The 15796-nt window shown below is 41.7% G+C and overlaps 1 protein-coding gene across 7 annotated transcripts in view; it reads right to left on the reverse strand.

Annotated features, from left to right (window-relative positions):
- The window catches only part of pde4ca (phosphodiesterase 4C, cAMP-specific a), a 48519-nt gene that overhangs the window by 5196 nt on the left and 27527 nt on the right, over nucleotides 1-15796 (reverse strand). For 6 of the 7 annotated variants that reach the window (XM_082514869.1, XM_082514863.1, XM_082514868.1 and 3 more), the window contains exons 2-10: nucleotides 6099-6290; nucleotides 5309-5353; nucleotides 4775-4811; nucleotides 4062-4135; nucleotides 3911-3963; nucleotides 3376-3488; nucleotides 622-715; nucleotides 276-448; nucleotides 73-171 (exon numbers count right to left, since the gene is read on the reverse strand). In XM_082514869.1, coding sequence (XP_082370995.1) covers nucleotides 73-171; nucleotides 276-448; nucleotides 622-715; nucleotides 3376-3488; nucleotides 3911-3963; nucleotides 4062-4135; nucleotides 4775-4811; nucleotides 5309-5353; nucleotides 6099-6290 — 880 coding nt within the window. The remainder of the gene's footprint in view (nucleotides 1-72; nucleotides 172-275; nucleotides 449-621; nucleotides 716-3375; nucleotides 3489-3910; nucleotides 3964-4061; nucleotides 4136-4774; nucleotides 4812-5308; nucleotides 5354-6098; nucleotides 6291-15796) is intronic. The other variant, XM_082514864.1, reaches the window with a different exon arrangement.

Genomic DNA, 15796 nt, shown 5'->3' on the forward strand with positions numbered 1-15796 from the left:
TGTTTGCTTTGCCGTGTTTGAGGCTATAAAGTACAGGAGCCATACAGTACGCTGTGTGCTGTGATGTGGTACCTGGAAAATGGTGTACATGGTGACTGTCAGTGGGCGATTCCCAGAATACTCAGAGACCTTAAAGATGTCAATACCCCATCGATTTATATCCTCAAGTTCCTGTCAGTGAGAAAGTATAAATACGTATATTAAACAACATTCAGTATGTGGGAAAAAATAGAGAATTAGCCTCAGGGAAATAACAAATGAACTAGTCCTCACACCTTAGCTAGGAGTCCTTCCTGGCTAGCATTGACCCCAAATCGAGGAATGGTTGAAGGAGCGAGGCTGGGACTGTGGGTGGCCTTCTTCACACCGCTGATCTGGGACATAGGACGCTTTTTCTTGTCTTTCTCCTTGGTCGGGGGAGACATGATGTCCATGTCATGTTGTTTCTCTGCCAGTGAAAGTCATCCAGTTAACAGTGATGAAAACAGAAATGCACCACTAACACTAACTTTCCTGCTGTCATGCATTTCAACTACTCCTGTCTGAGCACTGTCCTGTGATTTACATGCATATCTACATGTATGTGCAGCAGTGTGTAGCGTACAAAGACGGCATATTTACCCAGAAAGGTGCTGGAGATGAATTCAGACACCTGGTTCCCTGAGCGGCTGGTTTCTGACAGCTGGCTGAGCTCTCGGTTCAGCATCCTCTTGAACTGAGGACAAACACATGCAAGCATCAATGAGCTTGATCAAACACTCTGTTTGCTAAACTGTGGACAGACTAGGTCGGATCAACTCAGCCGCCTGCTGGAACAACAGTTATCTCTTAACAACAACGTAGAAAAGAAACACTTTACAAGCAAATCACTCTCTCTCAAAACCTGCAAACGGTTCAGTCAAATACAAGTAGCAGATGCCACAGATCATGCTGACATAAGACGTGTTGAGTCTCAGAGAAAGTCAGAAAACAAGCAACACGTGAACCTCAGGGAGTCTCCTACCCTCCCATCCAGTTCATCCCTCTCCTCCCCTCTCCTCACCTGAATGAACATCAACGAGATGGAGATGAAATAAGTCACTTCTGGCATTTCAGCGTAAAGTCAAGCATGGGAGCAAAAATAAAACGAGTGAGCTCTCAGGTTTAACACGCCTGTTCGACAAAGCTGCCTGTCTCGGAAAAATCCACCAGCGAGTGCTGCAGAAGCTTTGATTATAAGTCTGTGGAAGAACAGGAGAATTGAAGCATATGTATGTGGGAATGCTGCTGGATGCCAGGATGCAAGGCAGAGAAGGCAGACTCTCCCCGACTCTCCCTCATCCACTCAGTTACTGCCTGCCCACTATGTGTGTAAACAGAGGGAGAATGGGGTACTCTAATCTCCACCTCCTTTCAAAAATGCCTAAGAATAGCAGCCAATCAGACACCCGCTGCAGCAGCGTGTAGCGAAACAGAGAGCCGTCATTGGCCACGAGACATACACAGTAGGCAGGGCAGAGTGAGGTTGTGAGACACACCATGTGCACCAAGTTTGAAGGTATGAAGGAAAAGCTTTGAATGGATGGGGAGGAGGGTTCATTCTTGTAGCCAAAAATAAAAATAGTACATCACGCACCACAGAGACTTGGGTGCCCTGACCATTAACACAATCAGAGGAGCAAAAGACAAAATGCTTTGACAAAGAAATGCTTAAAGCGGGCTCCAAAAGTTCACTCACAGCTAAATCGTGCTCAGAAGCAGATAGAAAATATTGAAGGATAATTACAGTGGTCTTAATGTTAAGCTGATTTATTTACTTTTATACAAAATTCAAACTTGGTAGTAATTACCATCAGAGGAGGAAAAAAATGCCTATGCGGCATGTAAAAAGCTCTTTCTTAAATACCCTACTCACATATAAATAACTCAGTGATTAAAAGTGGTTGCACGATTGCTCAAAGACCCTTTCTAGGGTCAGTAAAGATCCAGTTTAACAAAGCGGTTCGATAAGGTCGTCAGGGATGCAGAAACATTGTTCACTTCAGCCTCCCATGCACCTGTCGTTGTTCCCAAGGGCCGGCATGGATAATTCTTTTCTTTAGCTCATTGACTGATCTGCAGCAATTGTGGGGGCTGGGGAGAGGAGTGGGCGTGGGAGGGGGGGTGCCTCCAGCGAAACTCCCCTCCGCTGCCACGTGAGTGACGTGTGGAATGGTGTATGCATGAAGCAGGAAGCAGGAAGCAGGCACGGTACGTGATTGGTTAATAATGTAATTCAGATTTATGTGATGAGAAGAGGTCTGTTTCCTTATGTTTGGACGCTTCTATGAAGTGGGTGTTTGTGAGTGCTGATCGGAGAGGAGAGGGAAGGATGGAGGAAGCATGCACGGTGAGGATTCCATTTCATCCAGTGCAACATCTCTCCCACTCCCACTACTCATTCACATGTTTCTGCATATGATTCAGGGAAAAAGGTGTGTCCCTGTTTCTAGTCCCCATCTGCATGCCGGGAATCATCCTATGCATGTAAGCTTCTTCCATCTGCGGACAGATGGGGGCTTCTATTCATATTTTCATGATGGATTCTTTGTGTTAATGAGCCTTCAGCTTGGTTAAAGCATCGGTGATGGTAATTGTATTTACGAGAGGCCACACACAATCCTTGGGTTTAGTGTCGTATTTGGGGCCTTTTCTAATTTGGGCAGGAAAAAAGCACAGCCAAAGAATACATCAATTCATAAAGCATGAAAATGAACATGCCTCATGTACTGTCTATATTATCCATTCTAAAAAGAAATCGGCTGCATTTCATTTCAAAAAGGGGAAATGACAACAGTAAGCTGGAAGAAAATGACCGCACGGCTGCAGATTGAGCACCTTTCCCAGCGGTGAGGTCTAAAAATAGACATATACAGGAATAACGGCATAATCAGCCTCCAAGGTTTGTTCTCTGGTGCTTTCTATACCAAAAGCCCTCCAAAATATACAAGGACAGTCCAATAAGCTTCCAACTTGCAATTAGAGCAGGACCAGAGGACCCTGTCTTCAAAACTTCATCTCTCTGACCCTCATACGTCTTTTAAGCAACTACAGCAGATGTTTAATAATAATAATAATGGATTGGATTTATATAGCGTTTTTCAAGGCACCCAAAGCGCTTTACAATGCCATTTAAGCTCCCAACCTTGCACTTAATCCATTTTCTACAACTGCAAGATTCACTCGTGTGTGTGTGTGTGTGTGTGTGTGTGTGTGTGTGTGTGTGTGTGTGTGTGTTTGTGAAATGTCCAAAAGAGCAACAAACTTTCATTCAGTCTTTCAGTTGCCTAAATTACCAGCTTCTAAAAGTCTAACTTAGCAGGCTGTTGGTAGTGTGTTAGTGTTTTGTTAAAGTACCTTGTTGGAAGCCATCTCACTGACAGAGTGTCGGGTTTTCAGCGTCTCTAGTTGCTCCAGACACCAGTCCAGCTCATCTAGAGTCTCTATGGCCAGCTGCTGGTGAGGCTCCTCTGTATGTATATCACACACATATATATATATATATTAAATTTCATCGGGGAGGAAATGTTAATGGTATTTCCCTCTCAAATATTGAGCTGCATTTTGTTTCATAGTAATTGTATCCATGGGATGAGGATACAAGTGACTTACAATAAGCATTAAAAAAATCATCATTACAGGCACATGGCTGGAATACTTGCCCACCACTGGATTTCATGTGTTGTTGAACAACATTCGCTTACTAATTAAACAGCTGTGATGTGTTTCCAGTAACCCAGATTTCCCGATTCCCAATCGTGTTAATATCCTTGCCATCTGTGTGTGTTTGTGTGTGTGTGTATGTGTTTTTTGTTTGTTTGTTTGTTTGTTTTTTAACAAGTGTGTATTTTGGGCTAATAAGTAAATATCTCATTCCAAAGCCGCTACCAACCTGCGAGGCTGGTCTTGCACATGGATGGTGGGTTGCTGCCTGAAGATCGTGTTCTGTAGACAGAGACCATCCAAAGTGAACATATTAAAGACACAAGTCAGGTGTGGTGGTGAAAGAGCAAAAAGACTTAGGAAGTCTCCAAAACGCCTACTTGCTGGCCGTGCGATCTTGCTGGCCGGTTATGACGGCAAAGTTACTTCTGACTGTCCTCAGGCTGGCGAGGACCTACGAGAGGAACAAAGGAGTGAATGTATGAGTTCATCAAATGACGCATTTGTAATGTGATGAAGTGTAGCTTTAAATGCTCATAAAAGCTTCCACTTTCATTGAACAAGAGCTTCTCAACACAAATCACTGACTATCATTTGATACTGTGGCTCTCCACTCTTGGCAGATGTGCTACCCAAAGGCATCCCCCACTCCCTTTCTGATGTTTTCATAGCATCACTGACACTCCTCTAGGTCACGTCTGCCACTGCATCTGTCACCAAACACTGACTCAGCATGAGGAGAAAGCCCACAGAGTATCAGATGTCCAGACTTGATCCATGCATGAGCCTTATCTGCCACCATGCATATCTTAAACAGCATGATCCAGCAGTATTGGATTCTCAGCTCCTTTCACTGTGTAAAGTGAGCACAGGAGTGACGCACATCCCACGCAAGAGCTAGGCAACACCAGCGGGATGCTGATCCTGTCGCAGGGCCAACATGATCCTGAGGGGATGTTCCGGTAGAGCACTAAAACCCAGTCTCATACCATCTGGAGGCTGTTTTTTTTTTTCTTAATTTGTCCATCTGCCAAATTTTCAAATAACACAATAAGTAAAACAGGCTGACTGGAAAAGATTTCAGAGGACTCACCTGTGCAAACGGTGTGACTATCATGTCTTCTGTATGTCTGCAGAAAAGACACACAAGAGGAAAAAAGCATGAAAAAACACAAAATACTGAGAAGCTCAACTATAAATCCCTAAACTGTGATACCAAAGAGTGATAAAAAGAAACCTTCCTCGTATCTATTATAGTTTATTTTAATTTATTAAAGACATGCACTGCTTCTAGTGAGGCCGGTGAGGAAACAGTTGGGGTGAGGTGGAAAGGGTGGGCGACACGTTATGAACAGTTAAATATGAGTAAAAAAAACCCAAAAGTGTGTTATTATACTTGACTCCGCTCTGATTAAGCGTTGCATGCAAGAACAAACAAAACAGAACGGGTTGTTTTAGAGAGCCTGACAGGGGTCACAAGAGAGGTTTTTGATATTTAGTCATTGGGAGAAAGGAGGGAAATGATCATGAAGCCATCCAGAGGGAATGCAGAAGAGGCCTTCAGGGGACAGAGCCAGTGTGGGTTTATTTTCGCCCTAATTTATTTTGTTTATCATGTTCTCCTCACCGAGATGACAACCAGTTGACTTCCCAATGCTTCAAGCTTTCTTCCCTTTAAAAACAGATAGGCAAGAGGTTGAAGAAATCTGTGACTGCTTCAATTACAAAACTGAAGGTTTTCTTTCTTTCTTTCTTTTTTTTTTAGATAGCGTGAAATCTATAATGTCTTGCTTGGGGATGTAACTGAGACACACAGAAAAACAAACAAAATATTCCTTTCTTTAGAATCCCAGTGGAATAGATTTGACATTCAAGCACTTTGTGATGGGAAAACAGCTGCAAGCAATACATAGCATGTCCTAATAAAGTATTTGAGAAGGCTCAGTCTTCTCAAGGTGGACCTTTCTTAACAGTCCTCCTCACTCTATGAAAAACAAGTAAAAAAGTTAAACTGCGTGACAATTTGGCTTCAGAACTCAAACTGCAAACAGGTAAGGGAGCCAGCACGTAAATCGAGGCACAAAACTGCTTCTCCAGCCCGGAAACCTCTGAGCTCAAACAGATAGAGAAGAACAGAAAAGCAGAAATGCAAATATGATCCATGTGATCCTAGTGGTATTCCTTTAGGATAAAAAGCACAGCATCAGGAATGGCTGTTGATACTTTGAAAACTTTTACCCGTGTTTTTCAGATGTAAAAAGCTCTTTTTTACTTTTAGAGAACTTGATATCAACAGATTACTACATGTAAAGCAACAAGATTCCTAGGCGGGGCATTGGATTTATCCAAAGGGTTTGTTTTAGGCCCCTCTCAATACATAGAGACAGAGGATTAACAGTTTCAACTGGTGGACTTACAGGTCACTGGCAGTGGAGGAGTTTCTGGAGGGACCTTTGGGTGAAAGGTCAAAGTCGGAGTCAGAGCGGTAGAGGAAAGATTCCCTCCGCTGGCTGTGAGGGAAATTGGTCGGTCGGGCCAGACCGGAGTTAGGGCTGGCCTGAGGGTCCAGTGGGCTGCGTCCCACAGACAATCCATTCTCCACATCAAAACTAAGAAGACATAAATGCAAAGAGAATTTATTAAGGTTAGATGGCTTAAGAGGCTATTTAGGAATTTACCAGCTTGTAGATTTGATCAGGAAAGGAAATAGAAGAAATGAATCCATCCAAACTGTCCATGCTTCCTGGAAAGCTTGTTTTTCCATTCTTAGACACACAGTGCCATAAAATATCTCCCACAGAATATCTGCAATGTGTGCATTTATGTGTACAATAGCTGGTGTGTATGAATATATCCCTGAGTCTGTCACACAAATACAGTTCAGCACTTTGTGACTGTTTGCAGCATCAGGCAGGAGCAACCGAAAACCAGCTGTCAACAGCGTTATTGGAAATACACCGAGTGGCTGGTCAAGCGGGTCAGCATGCACTGAGGTGAGAAAACGAGCTCCATTAAGAGCTGCAGGCAGTATAAATGCAACAGCCATAAAATAAAAAGAATAAGGGAGAATAAATGTGGGAATAAGCATTTCCCTTCAGACCAAACTGACAGACAAACTTTTTACAAAATTCCAGTTACAAGTTAACCAGACTGCTGCTCCTCTGGTGCCAATAACATGGACACAGTTACTAAAAGATGGAATATTCATATCTAAAACATCGCTACAGACCTTATAAAGACTTCTATCACACAAGCTTTCAATCTGATATTGTCCTTTCTTGAAGAGGAAATAGTGTAACATAGAAGTAAAAAAAACTCAAAATTCAAATTTAGAAGGGTGACAAAAAAAGGATAAGACATTGTGATATATATGAGCTCAGCTCACAGCTCAGGAAGTAAGCTAAAATCAGCACCACAATTCAAGCCGAGCAACAATGGTGGATAAGAAAACACATCCAAGTCAGACTGAGACCAAAATGAGGAGGTGATGAGATCCAAAGAGGAAGAATAGCTCTCAGCACTGGTGGCTGCATGCAATGCTATAGCTGATTTATAAATAGGATAACTAACCGCTAAAATCCATTAAGTGTGTTATTAGAGTGATCCAAAAAAGAGCAGCTGATTGGCAGGATGGACCCATTTTTCATTATTAATATATTTAACATTAAAAGATAGTATAGCATTTGAAACAGCGAATCAAGCGAAACCTGAGGCTGTCAGGCAACCAGCCTGGACGTACTTGAACTCCACAGCTACACAATCATCATGCAGAGAAACAGTAAAGGCATGAAATGTGTTTAGATAATGTGATGCTCTCGTGATACAAGTATGTGTATGTGTCCGCGTGCGCGCGTGTACATACAGATGAATCCCGACTGTGAGCGAACAGCAGAGATAAAAATAGCAGCACAGTACTGACGTGGGTTACACGAGAGAGGCGAGTCTAAAAATAGCGCAGCGTCAGGTGAAGAGGAGTTCCTCCTGAAAAACACCGTCTGACTACAGAGGAAAACAACAAACGAAGGCACGGCAAGGTCCTTCTTCACAGTCTAGGCATGTTTCTCCTGTGATCTACATTTCTACTTTCCCACAGCGTTGCTCTGAGCCTCGGAGACTTTCGGCCAGCAGCTCCGTTTGGCAACGCATCTCCTTTTGCTAAACAGCGTGAGGATCTCCAGAATAGAAATCCACACTTTAGTAAAACAACCATTAGCAGAACATGAAGGATTTTGCAAGGGCAGATGCTGAGACACACTTGATCCCTTTCAAATAAACAGAACGGGGAAACCAATATTTCAAAATAAAAATCTCATGGCGTAGGTATGGGTTCCAAAGTGTTAGAGAATAATAACACACAAACCCAAAATGTCAGTGATACAATTACCACAAAATCAGATTCTTGTGCAGCTGTGTGGGGTCTAGAGTGTAACAAAATGCACACATTGAAAGACGTTAACAACTGCCATGTCGCATATATACTCACTGTACACTGTGTTGCATACAGCAGTTGATGCTCGGTTTAAATGTTCGACTTCAAAGTGACCATGGCTACACGCCTACCTGCACCAAGTTGTTGCCATTCAACTGGCAGATGTTTCCATTAACAAACAGTTGGAGAGGTGTAGCTAACAAAGTCGGAGGTCAGTGAGTGCACAGTATAGAAGGTGGGGAGTAATAATGTGTTTTTCACATGGTCAACAGTTTTTGACATTTGACACAACCTGAGCAAAACCACAACTATCTGCTGGCTCCATGAATGACTACCTTTTACTCCAATCCATGAGCGATTGACCAACTTTGGCATTTGCAGAGTTGTGCTGCTACAATCCAGCCTTTACAGTTGCATGAAAACACTGCATTCATTCCTCTCTTGCTGCGTTCTGCAGTACTCTCCCCCCCAAGACGTTGGTGTGTTACTGGCTATTACATAACAGCAGAAGCTGATTTCCATGTGACAGATTCAGACACACTGACTGCATCACAGAAGAAAGTGCGAGTGACTAAAATGTCAGACACAGTACAGTGGGACTGTGCCAGCGTGGCTGCTAGAGTGAGCGTGCACGAATGACAGACAGGCTGTGTGTGCAAGGGGTAAAAAAAAATCATAATTTTATGTGTAAATAATACAAACAATGAGTCCCAATGATGTACGCCTACAATGTGTGTATTTTAATCTCAAATTACTGAGGTGAGGAGATGGTCACGCTCTCCTCACCTTTTCATGTTTCCAGTTTAACCCATCTCTCTCATCGTATCTCTGTATTAATGCTGCGCCCGCTGCTCTCCTCGCGTGCTCTGATTATGAATCTGTTTGTATTTCCACACGTCTCTGTCTGTGCAGCTAAATTTAACCTCCGTTCGCATGTGAATCCAGAAAGGCAACACTGCAGCTAAAAATAACCTTCAGGTAGAATTCAGAGCCCTCCTCTCTCTCTTTCGCTCTCTGTTTGTCATCTCCGCCTCACAGAGCAGCAGATTCTTCCCTCCATTCATGAATATTTATGGAGGAGTTTCTATTTGAAGCCGATACCGAGCTAAAATTAGACCGCGGATCAAAATACCGCCTACGCCATTCCCCCACTGCTTTTTTTTTTTTCGCTTCCAGTTTTTTTCTCTTTATCTCTCGCTGAGCTGTTGTGAGCCCAGTGCAGGAAAGGGAATCCTGACTCACTCGTGACACTTCACTGCTCACCTAGTACTCCAGCACCCCAGCAGACAAAACACGTAGTATTTTTGCATTGTGAAATCACAATCTTCTAGTTGTGGTTCATACAGTTTTATAACAAATCCTTTAATTTATGTGGCAAAAAAGAAAAAAAAAAGGGGGGGGGAAGTAGCTGTTACCATGGAAACAAGCGATGGAGATCTAAATAGGTGATAAAGTAAAACAATAACTCAAAAACACATGCTATTTTTGAAAAAAATAGTTGTTGTTGAGGCTGTTAAGTTGTGAGTTATGGAGTTTATAATTTTCTAAACAGCTGAATTGTGATATTCTATATTCGGAAAAAATGAAAAAACCAGTTTACAGTTTTTCCCGTAATGTCGTTTCACAGTAAGAACAGTGCAACCAGAATATTCCAGTATTTTCTGCACACCTCCAATGTGCACAATCTTTAACTATACAGTTAACAAAATGTGCATTAACTCTGTCAGCTGAGGCATTCTGTAGTCCTAGGAGGTCAAAGGTCAAGGTTCAAGCTCAGTGTGCGCATCGTCTGAACAGGAAGCTCCCACAGAAGCTCCGTGGCTGGTTGGTCTTCAAAAATGACTCCTCCATTGTCTTTTTGTTTTTCACAACTGGCACCCACCCACCCGCCTGCCCACCTCTCCTCCTTCTCCGGCACCCTTCCCACTCTCCACTCTTCTCTGCTCCAAGAATAAAAAAAAGGGATTTTTAAAAAATATCCCTGTTAGTGTGGGAAGGTGTTAATTATAGTCCCGATAAAACTGGTGATGAGTGATAGCTAACGTGTATTTTAGGTTCTTCCTGCCGAATTAAAATAATCTATTCATTCTCTCTGAGGACAGAGTCCCTCTGCTGGGCCTTAGTGAAACTGCTACAGCCAGTCAATGTTCATGTCTGAACAGAGAAAACTAAGGCATGTTATTCATTTAATAATTTATTATTCAGATATTTGTATCATTGTAGCTTCAGCACAGACAAAACATGCATTCTGACGATTTTGGGGTGAGTCTTTGAACTTGCACATTGTATGCATTGTAAAATAATGAGGTAGAGACGAAGTTTTCTGCAGATAAATCAAATTAATCACTGAACAAAAACCCGAGCTACTTTTGTTCTTAATTATTGCCACGCTGTAAAAAAAAAAAACCCCTGACTGAAAAGTTTTTATACGTGCAGAGACGGTGAAAATAAAATCTCATATAAAAGCTAAAAAGCCAGCTGAAATGCGTAATGTGCCACCTGTTGGAGATTGGATATGGTTAAATAGAACCATCCTAATTTGGCATCTGCATTCGCACACCAAGCTTCAAAGGTGGACATGAATGCACATGCACTCGCACACTTAATTACTTCTCTTGTCTAAAGACCAATTAGAGCCAGCATTCCTGGACAAGGCAAAGACTTTTAGTTAAAAAAAAAAAAAAAAAAAAAAGGTGTAAAGAGAGAGGTGTTACCATGTTTGTTATTTAAGTGGTTGGCTGGTAACAAGTGTGATTGATGGCAACCTGTCAGTGGCCCTGATACTTGACACCCCGCCTGCGTCACCGCCTGTCATGGCAACGTCAATCCCATCTGGGGAGCATTAAAATACAGGAGCAACGGCGAGCGAGAGAGGGAGAAAGCAAGGGCGAGATAGGCCCGTAAACCAGGGCAAGCTGTCATCTGAACCTTCATTCATCACTCCCAGGCCTTTGCTGTGACACAGCCAGAGGTAGAATTAGTTGCACCAAAGCCGAGCTGCGCGACGAACTGGGACGTTTATTCAAACGCTGTTTAAACTGATGCACAGAGCATTCGCTTCATGCAAGAGAAAATTGTGCTTTTGTAAAACTTGGGAGATAATCTGAAATGATTTCTAGTATGCGACAATGTGTCAGTGTGAAACAAAAGCAACAATGCTGTGAAATTATTACAGCACAAGAGGCACGAGAGACATTCTCCGCCCGGCTTGAGTGAGACCACAAAGTTCACACCAGCAACTAAGAGTCCACACGCTGTAGCTCAGCACACAGAACAATGGGAACAAAGGGAGAACAGATGTTGTAAAAGTGGTCACAGTAGAAATCCACAGAGCTGATTTTGATTCACCCAGAGGTGAATCAGCTCTATTTATCCCAGAGCACAAAGTCATCAGTTTGTGCTCTGGGATAAATGTTGGTTTTGTGTGGCCCTTCACACACACAGCCAGGACCACCCTGTTGTTTGTCTTGCGCGTCTTCTTCTTCTATTCTGTAACATCACGTTACTGAATCTGGCCGTGAAGAAACCCGATGGAGGTGGTATGTGTTTACATGTCGACAGTGTAGCTAGATTAATTCACAATTGCCTTATCTTTTTCCCAGAGCACCAGCTGCAATCCATCTCTGAAAGTACACTTATATTTTCATTGGTTTCTTGCATCTTCTAAATATTTTCTAAAAGCAATGTCATGATTATTTTATAAATCTGATTATGTTATACACTGTGGGTGGCTTAAATGAAGTATGGTAAAACAACACGTCTCATGGAAAATGTTTCCTTTTTCCATGAGTACATCTTATCAATTTACCTTCTCAAGCATGCTCTGGAATATGGCGCAGTTAAAGTAGTGTGTTTGAACATCATGCAAGGTCATTTGCCTTGAATTGAAGATGATAAAAAATTCTAAGCATCCAAGAAAATCCACCGAGTAATGGCTCAAAAAGAAAAGGGGGTCATGGAGAGGACTGGACTTAAATGCTGCGAAATGTGGATTTCAAACAGAAAAAACAAACAAAAAAAAACTCTTTGACTTGTCAGATCACTAAATGAATGTTGCATGAAAGAGTGGTGAAATAAATATCAGACACAGGTCTGACAAATTATGCAAAAAACCTACAGGAAGTAAGTTATTTATATCTCAGTTGGCCCAAAATAAGCTTCTGAGGCTATGGGTACATTTTCTACAGGAGAACACTAAATCTATTGAGATTTTGATATTGACTGAAAAAAGCATGTGGTGTTTCACAGAGGATCAAATGTTCCTCATTTCACATGAATGTGTAATAAAGGCACTCACAACAGATTTAAGGAAAGAAACTTATCGGTTGTCTTGTCTGTCATGTCACTGACAACTGACTTGTGGACCATTAACCCAAAAAGGGAACAGCCTTGTGACAATTAGCCTAGCTAAACTTAGCTTAGCATGAAAACAAACAAAACGAGCATTTAATCTCATTCGAGGCTCTGTGCTGGACTCATGTTTTAGTTGATAGGACATGTTTATTAGTGAGTTTTACAGGAGCTTATAAGTAGATTTTGTGCCCCTTACACAAAGCAAAGTTAGCTTCTGAGCTAACGTTCAACAACAAAGCAAACGTGTATTTCTCAAAAAGCCAAATTAGCATTTAGCTGAATAAGCTAAATATGTAAGAATGTGTTTCTCTGTTCCTGAATAATCCTCCTAAAACACACACACAGAGCAGTTTTGCTATATACACTGTAGATCTTTCTCAAACCATACAGCAAAGCAGCACAGACATAAACCGGACTGCAGCTGTGACTGCTTAAGAAAGTAGTTGTGAATAGCAACACAAACAATAACCTTTTAGCTATTTTCACACTTTACAGCCAACAAAAACAGGCCCAGCAGGTCAGCCTCTGAGTGACAGAGGAGAGCTAATTATAGACATTGTGCATTGGTAATAGAGATGTCTAACCACTGTTCAGAATGAAGTGAACCAGTAAAAACTGGTTTTAAAAGTGTGTAATCCAATGTAGAAGACACACAACAAAGACAGGGACTCAGAATCATTTGCCTTATCTTATCATTGCCTTAAAAAATGAAGACCCAACCTATACTTAGATTATTACCTGCTGAATAAATAACATTTGGCTTAGAAGACATAAAAGCTTTTGTACAGACATACTGTAAGAAGTTACTATTCTCGTTAAGGAAGACTTCACGTTTAATGTGATTAACTATTAACCTAAAACAATGCATGATTTCTAAAGAGGCAATCCTAGATAGTCCTATAGAGGAATATATCTGTTAACACTAAAATTAACAATTACCATCAGCTAATTTCAAGCAACAAAAGGGTTTGGAAGTCAGTATCGGTAAGTAAATAGTTAGGATGTTGTTAGATTATTCTTGTTATGTCTGTAAGGAAAATCTGAACGGTTCTTGCAGGCAAGGAAAAAATTTTGGAAGGTGACTATCTAGTAGTCTATCTAGTATCATAACTCACTTAGCTGCAACCTTATTTTCTGGTCCAGTACTGATTGCTCGGAAATGACTGTGTGCAAAGTCTGGAAGGATGGATTCCCTCCTCACTACGGTCAAGGTGAATAACTACCAGGATTTATACATATATCACACTCATGCAGTATTACATTACATTTGTCAAACAGCATTTATTTAACTTAGAGAAAATGAGTGTCAGAGGTAAAACACTGCAGGTTCCTCAGGACTTTCCCTCTGATGGCTTCAGTCACCCAGCTGTCTTCCCCCAATATTTTTCTTCCTTTGAAAAACAACATAAAGTCTAGATGTGGAGCTCTGATACCGTTTACAATGTGAAATGACTGCCGAGGACAATCTTGCTGTCAGTCATCAGTTAGCTGATACAGTGTAGGCAGTGGTGAGATGTCACAGAGGTGCTGTGGAAGAAGGAAATACTCGTTTTTCCAACAAATGGTTTTAAGTTACACTTACACAAGCGCTGTCAGCTGCAAGAATTCCAACAATTTCAGTGCAGCCAAATTGCCCAGATATTTTTTTTGGCATATTTTGTGCCTAATCTATGAAATTGAACTTGCATAAGGAATCTGTCACTGCAAACACATTCCATTTTCTTCAAATGTTCCTCTTTGCCTTTCCTTGAATGAACCCCGAAAGAGAAACTCGCTGTTAGAGCGACAAGCTGTAGAATGATGTGTGGATATCTTGCTGGCAAAAGATAGATATGTAGCTGACCTCTATTTCACTGCGAACTGTTGTTTAAATTGCAAGTGAACAGTGGGTCATACACATACATAAAGGACTCCTTGCATGGGAAAACCTCTAACTTTAACTCCAGATTTTAAATAATAAATAAATCAGTATTTCCATGCAGTTAAAAGCCACTTCAATGCAAGTCCACCTCATGGTATTAACTTGAGGTGGAAGAGGAGGTGGAGGTGGTCAACAAGTACCTCGGGCTGTGGGTGGACAACAAACTGGACTGGTCATGCAACACAGAGCACCTGTATAAAAAAGCCCAAAGCCGACTGTACTTCCTCAGGAGGCTGAGGTCTTTTAACATCTGCAGGAAGCTCCTGAGGATGTTTTATCAGTCAGTGGTTGCTGGAGTACTTTTCTATGCTGTGGTGTGCTGGGGGAGCAGCACAGCAAAGAAGGACTCATCCAGGCTGGAAAAACTGATCAGGAAGGCTAGCTCTGTGGTGACAGTGGCAGAGAAAAGGACACTAAAATTGCTGGACATTATGGACAATGCTGGGCATCCTCTGCACACGGCCATAAACAACCAGAGGAGTCTGTTCAGTGACAGGTTGCTTCTCCCAAAGACAAGAACTAACAGACTTAAAAACTCCTTTGTCCCACACGCCATCAAACTGTTTAACTCCTCTCTGGAGGGGAGAGGGAGGGGAAACAGGAGGACAAAGGAGGGGGGAACAACTAAGCTGTAGTGCAATACTTTTTGTTAATATCCAACATTGCAATAAACTTCAATACTTGAATGTGCAATTCCCTTGTATTCTTATTCCTATTTATTCCATTTATCCCTTTTGTATACTCTTTATTTATATATGTCTCTGTATTTATATATGTGTATATATGGTATCTGCTCACATTCTGTAACTTCTGTCGGTGCTGTGCTATTTGGAAACCGAATTTCCCAGAGGAACCCACCCGAGGGATTAATAAAGTTTTATCTAATCTCTAATCTAACTTCAACCAAATTTCATTTAATGAGGAAAAGTCTAAAAACCACTGCTGTGGCCATCGCTCCTCTAAATAACAAACTTGACAGCAAAGACCAGTGATAGGAGCACCTCAAAGGAAAAAATACTATTAATCAAGCAAAGCATTGGAAACAAACAGTTTTAAGTGAGGCAACAAAGGGTTAAATTCCAGCTTTACTCATAGACGTAATTGTTTCCACATTAAAATGATTCATTAAAACAACAACAACAAGCAATATTGCTAACAACAAACCTCAGACCAGAGGAGGGTGAAAACAACTGTCAGGGACGACTCACAGCTCATTTGAATGTCGAATGTCACAAATGTAGGATGACATCAAGCGACCTACAAACTGAAAATGGCAGCCGGGGTGAAATGCAGGGGGCAGGTCTGGAGTTGCACAAACAAGAAAGGAGGAAAGAAGATCCAACCTAAGGTTTGCAAAAGACTGTAGGGGACTCGTTTACCCGGAAGGACCTAACCTGGTCGCGTAATTGTTA

This window comes from Aulonocara stuartgranti (genome assembly GCF_965226115.1).
Source record: "Aulonocara stuartgranti genome assembly, chromosome: 18".
Lineage (NCBI taxonomy): Eukaryota > Metazoa > Chordata > Actinopteri > Cichliformes > Cichlidae > Aulonocara > Aulonocara stuartgranti.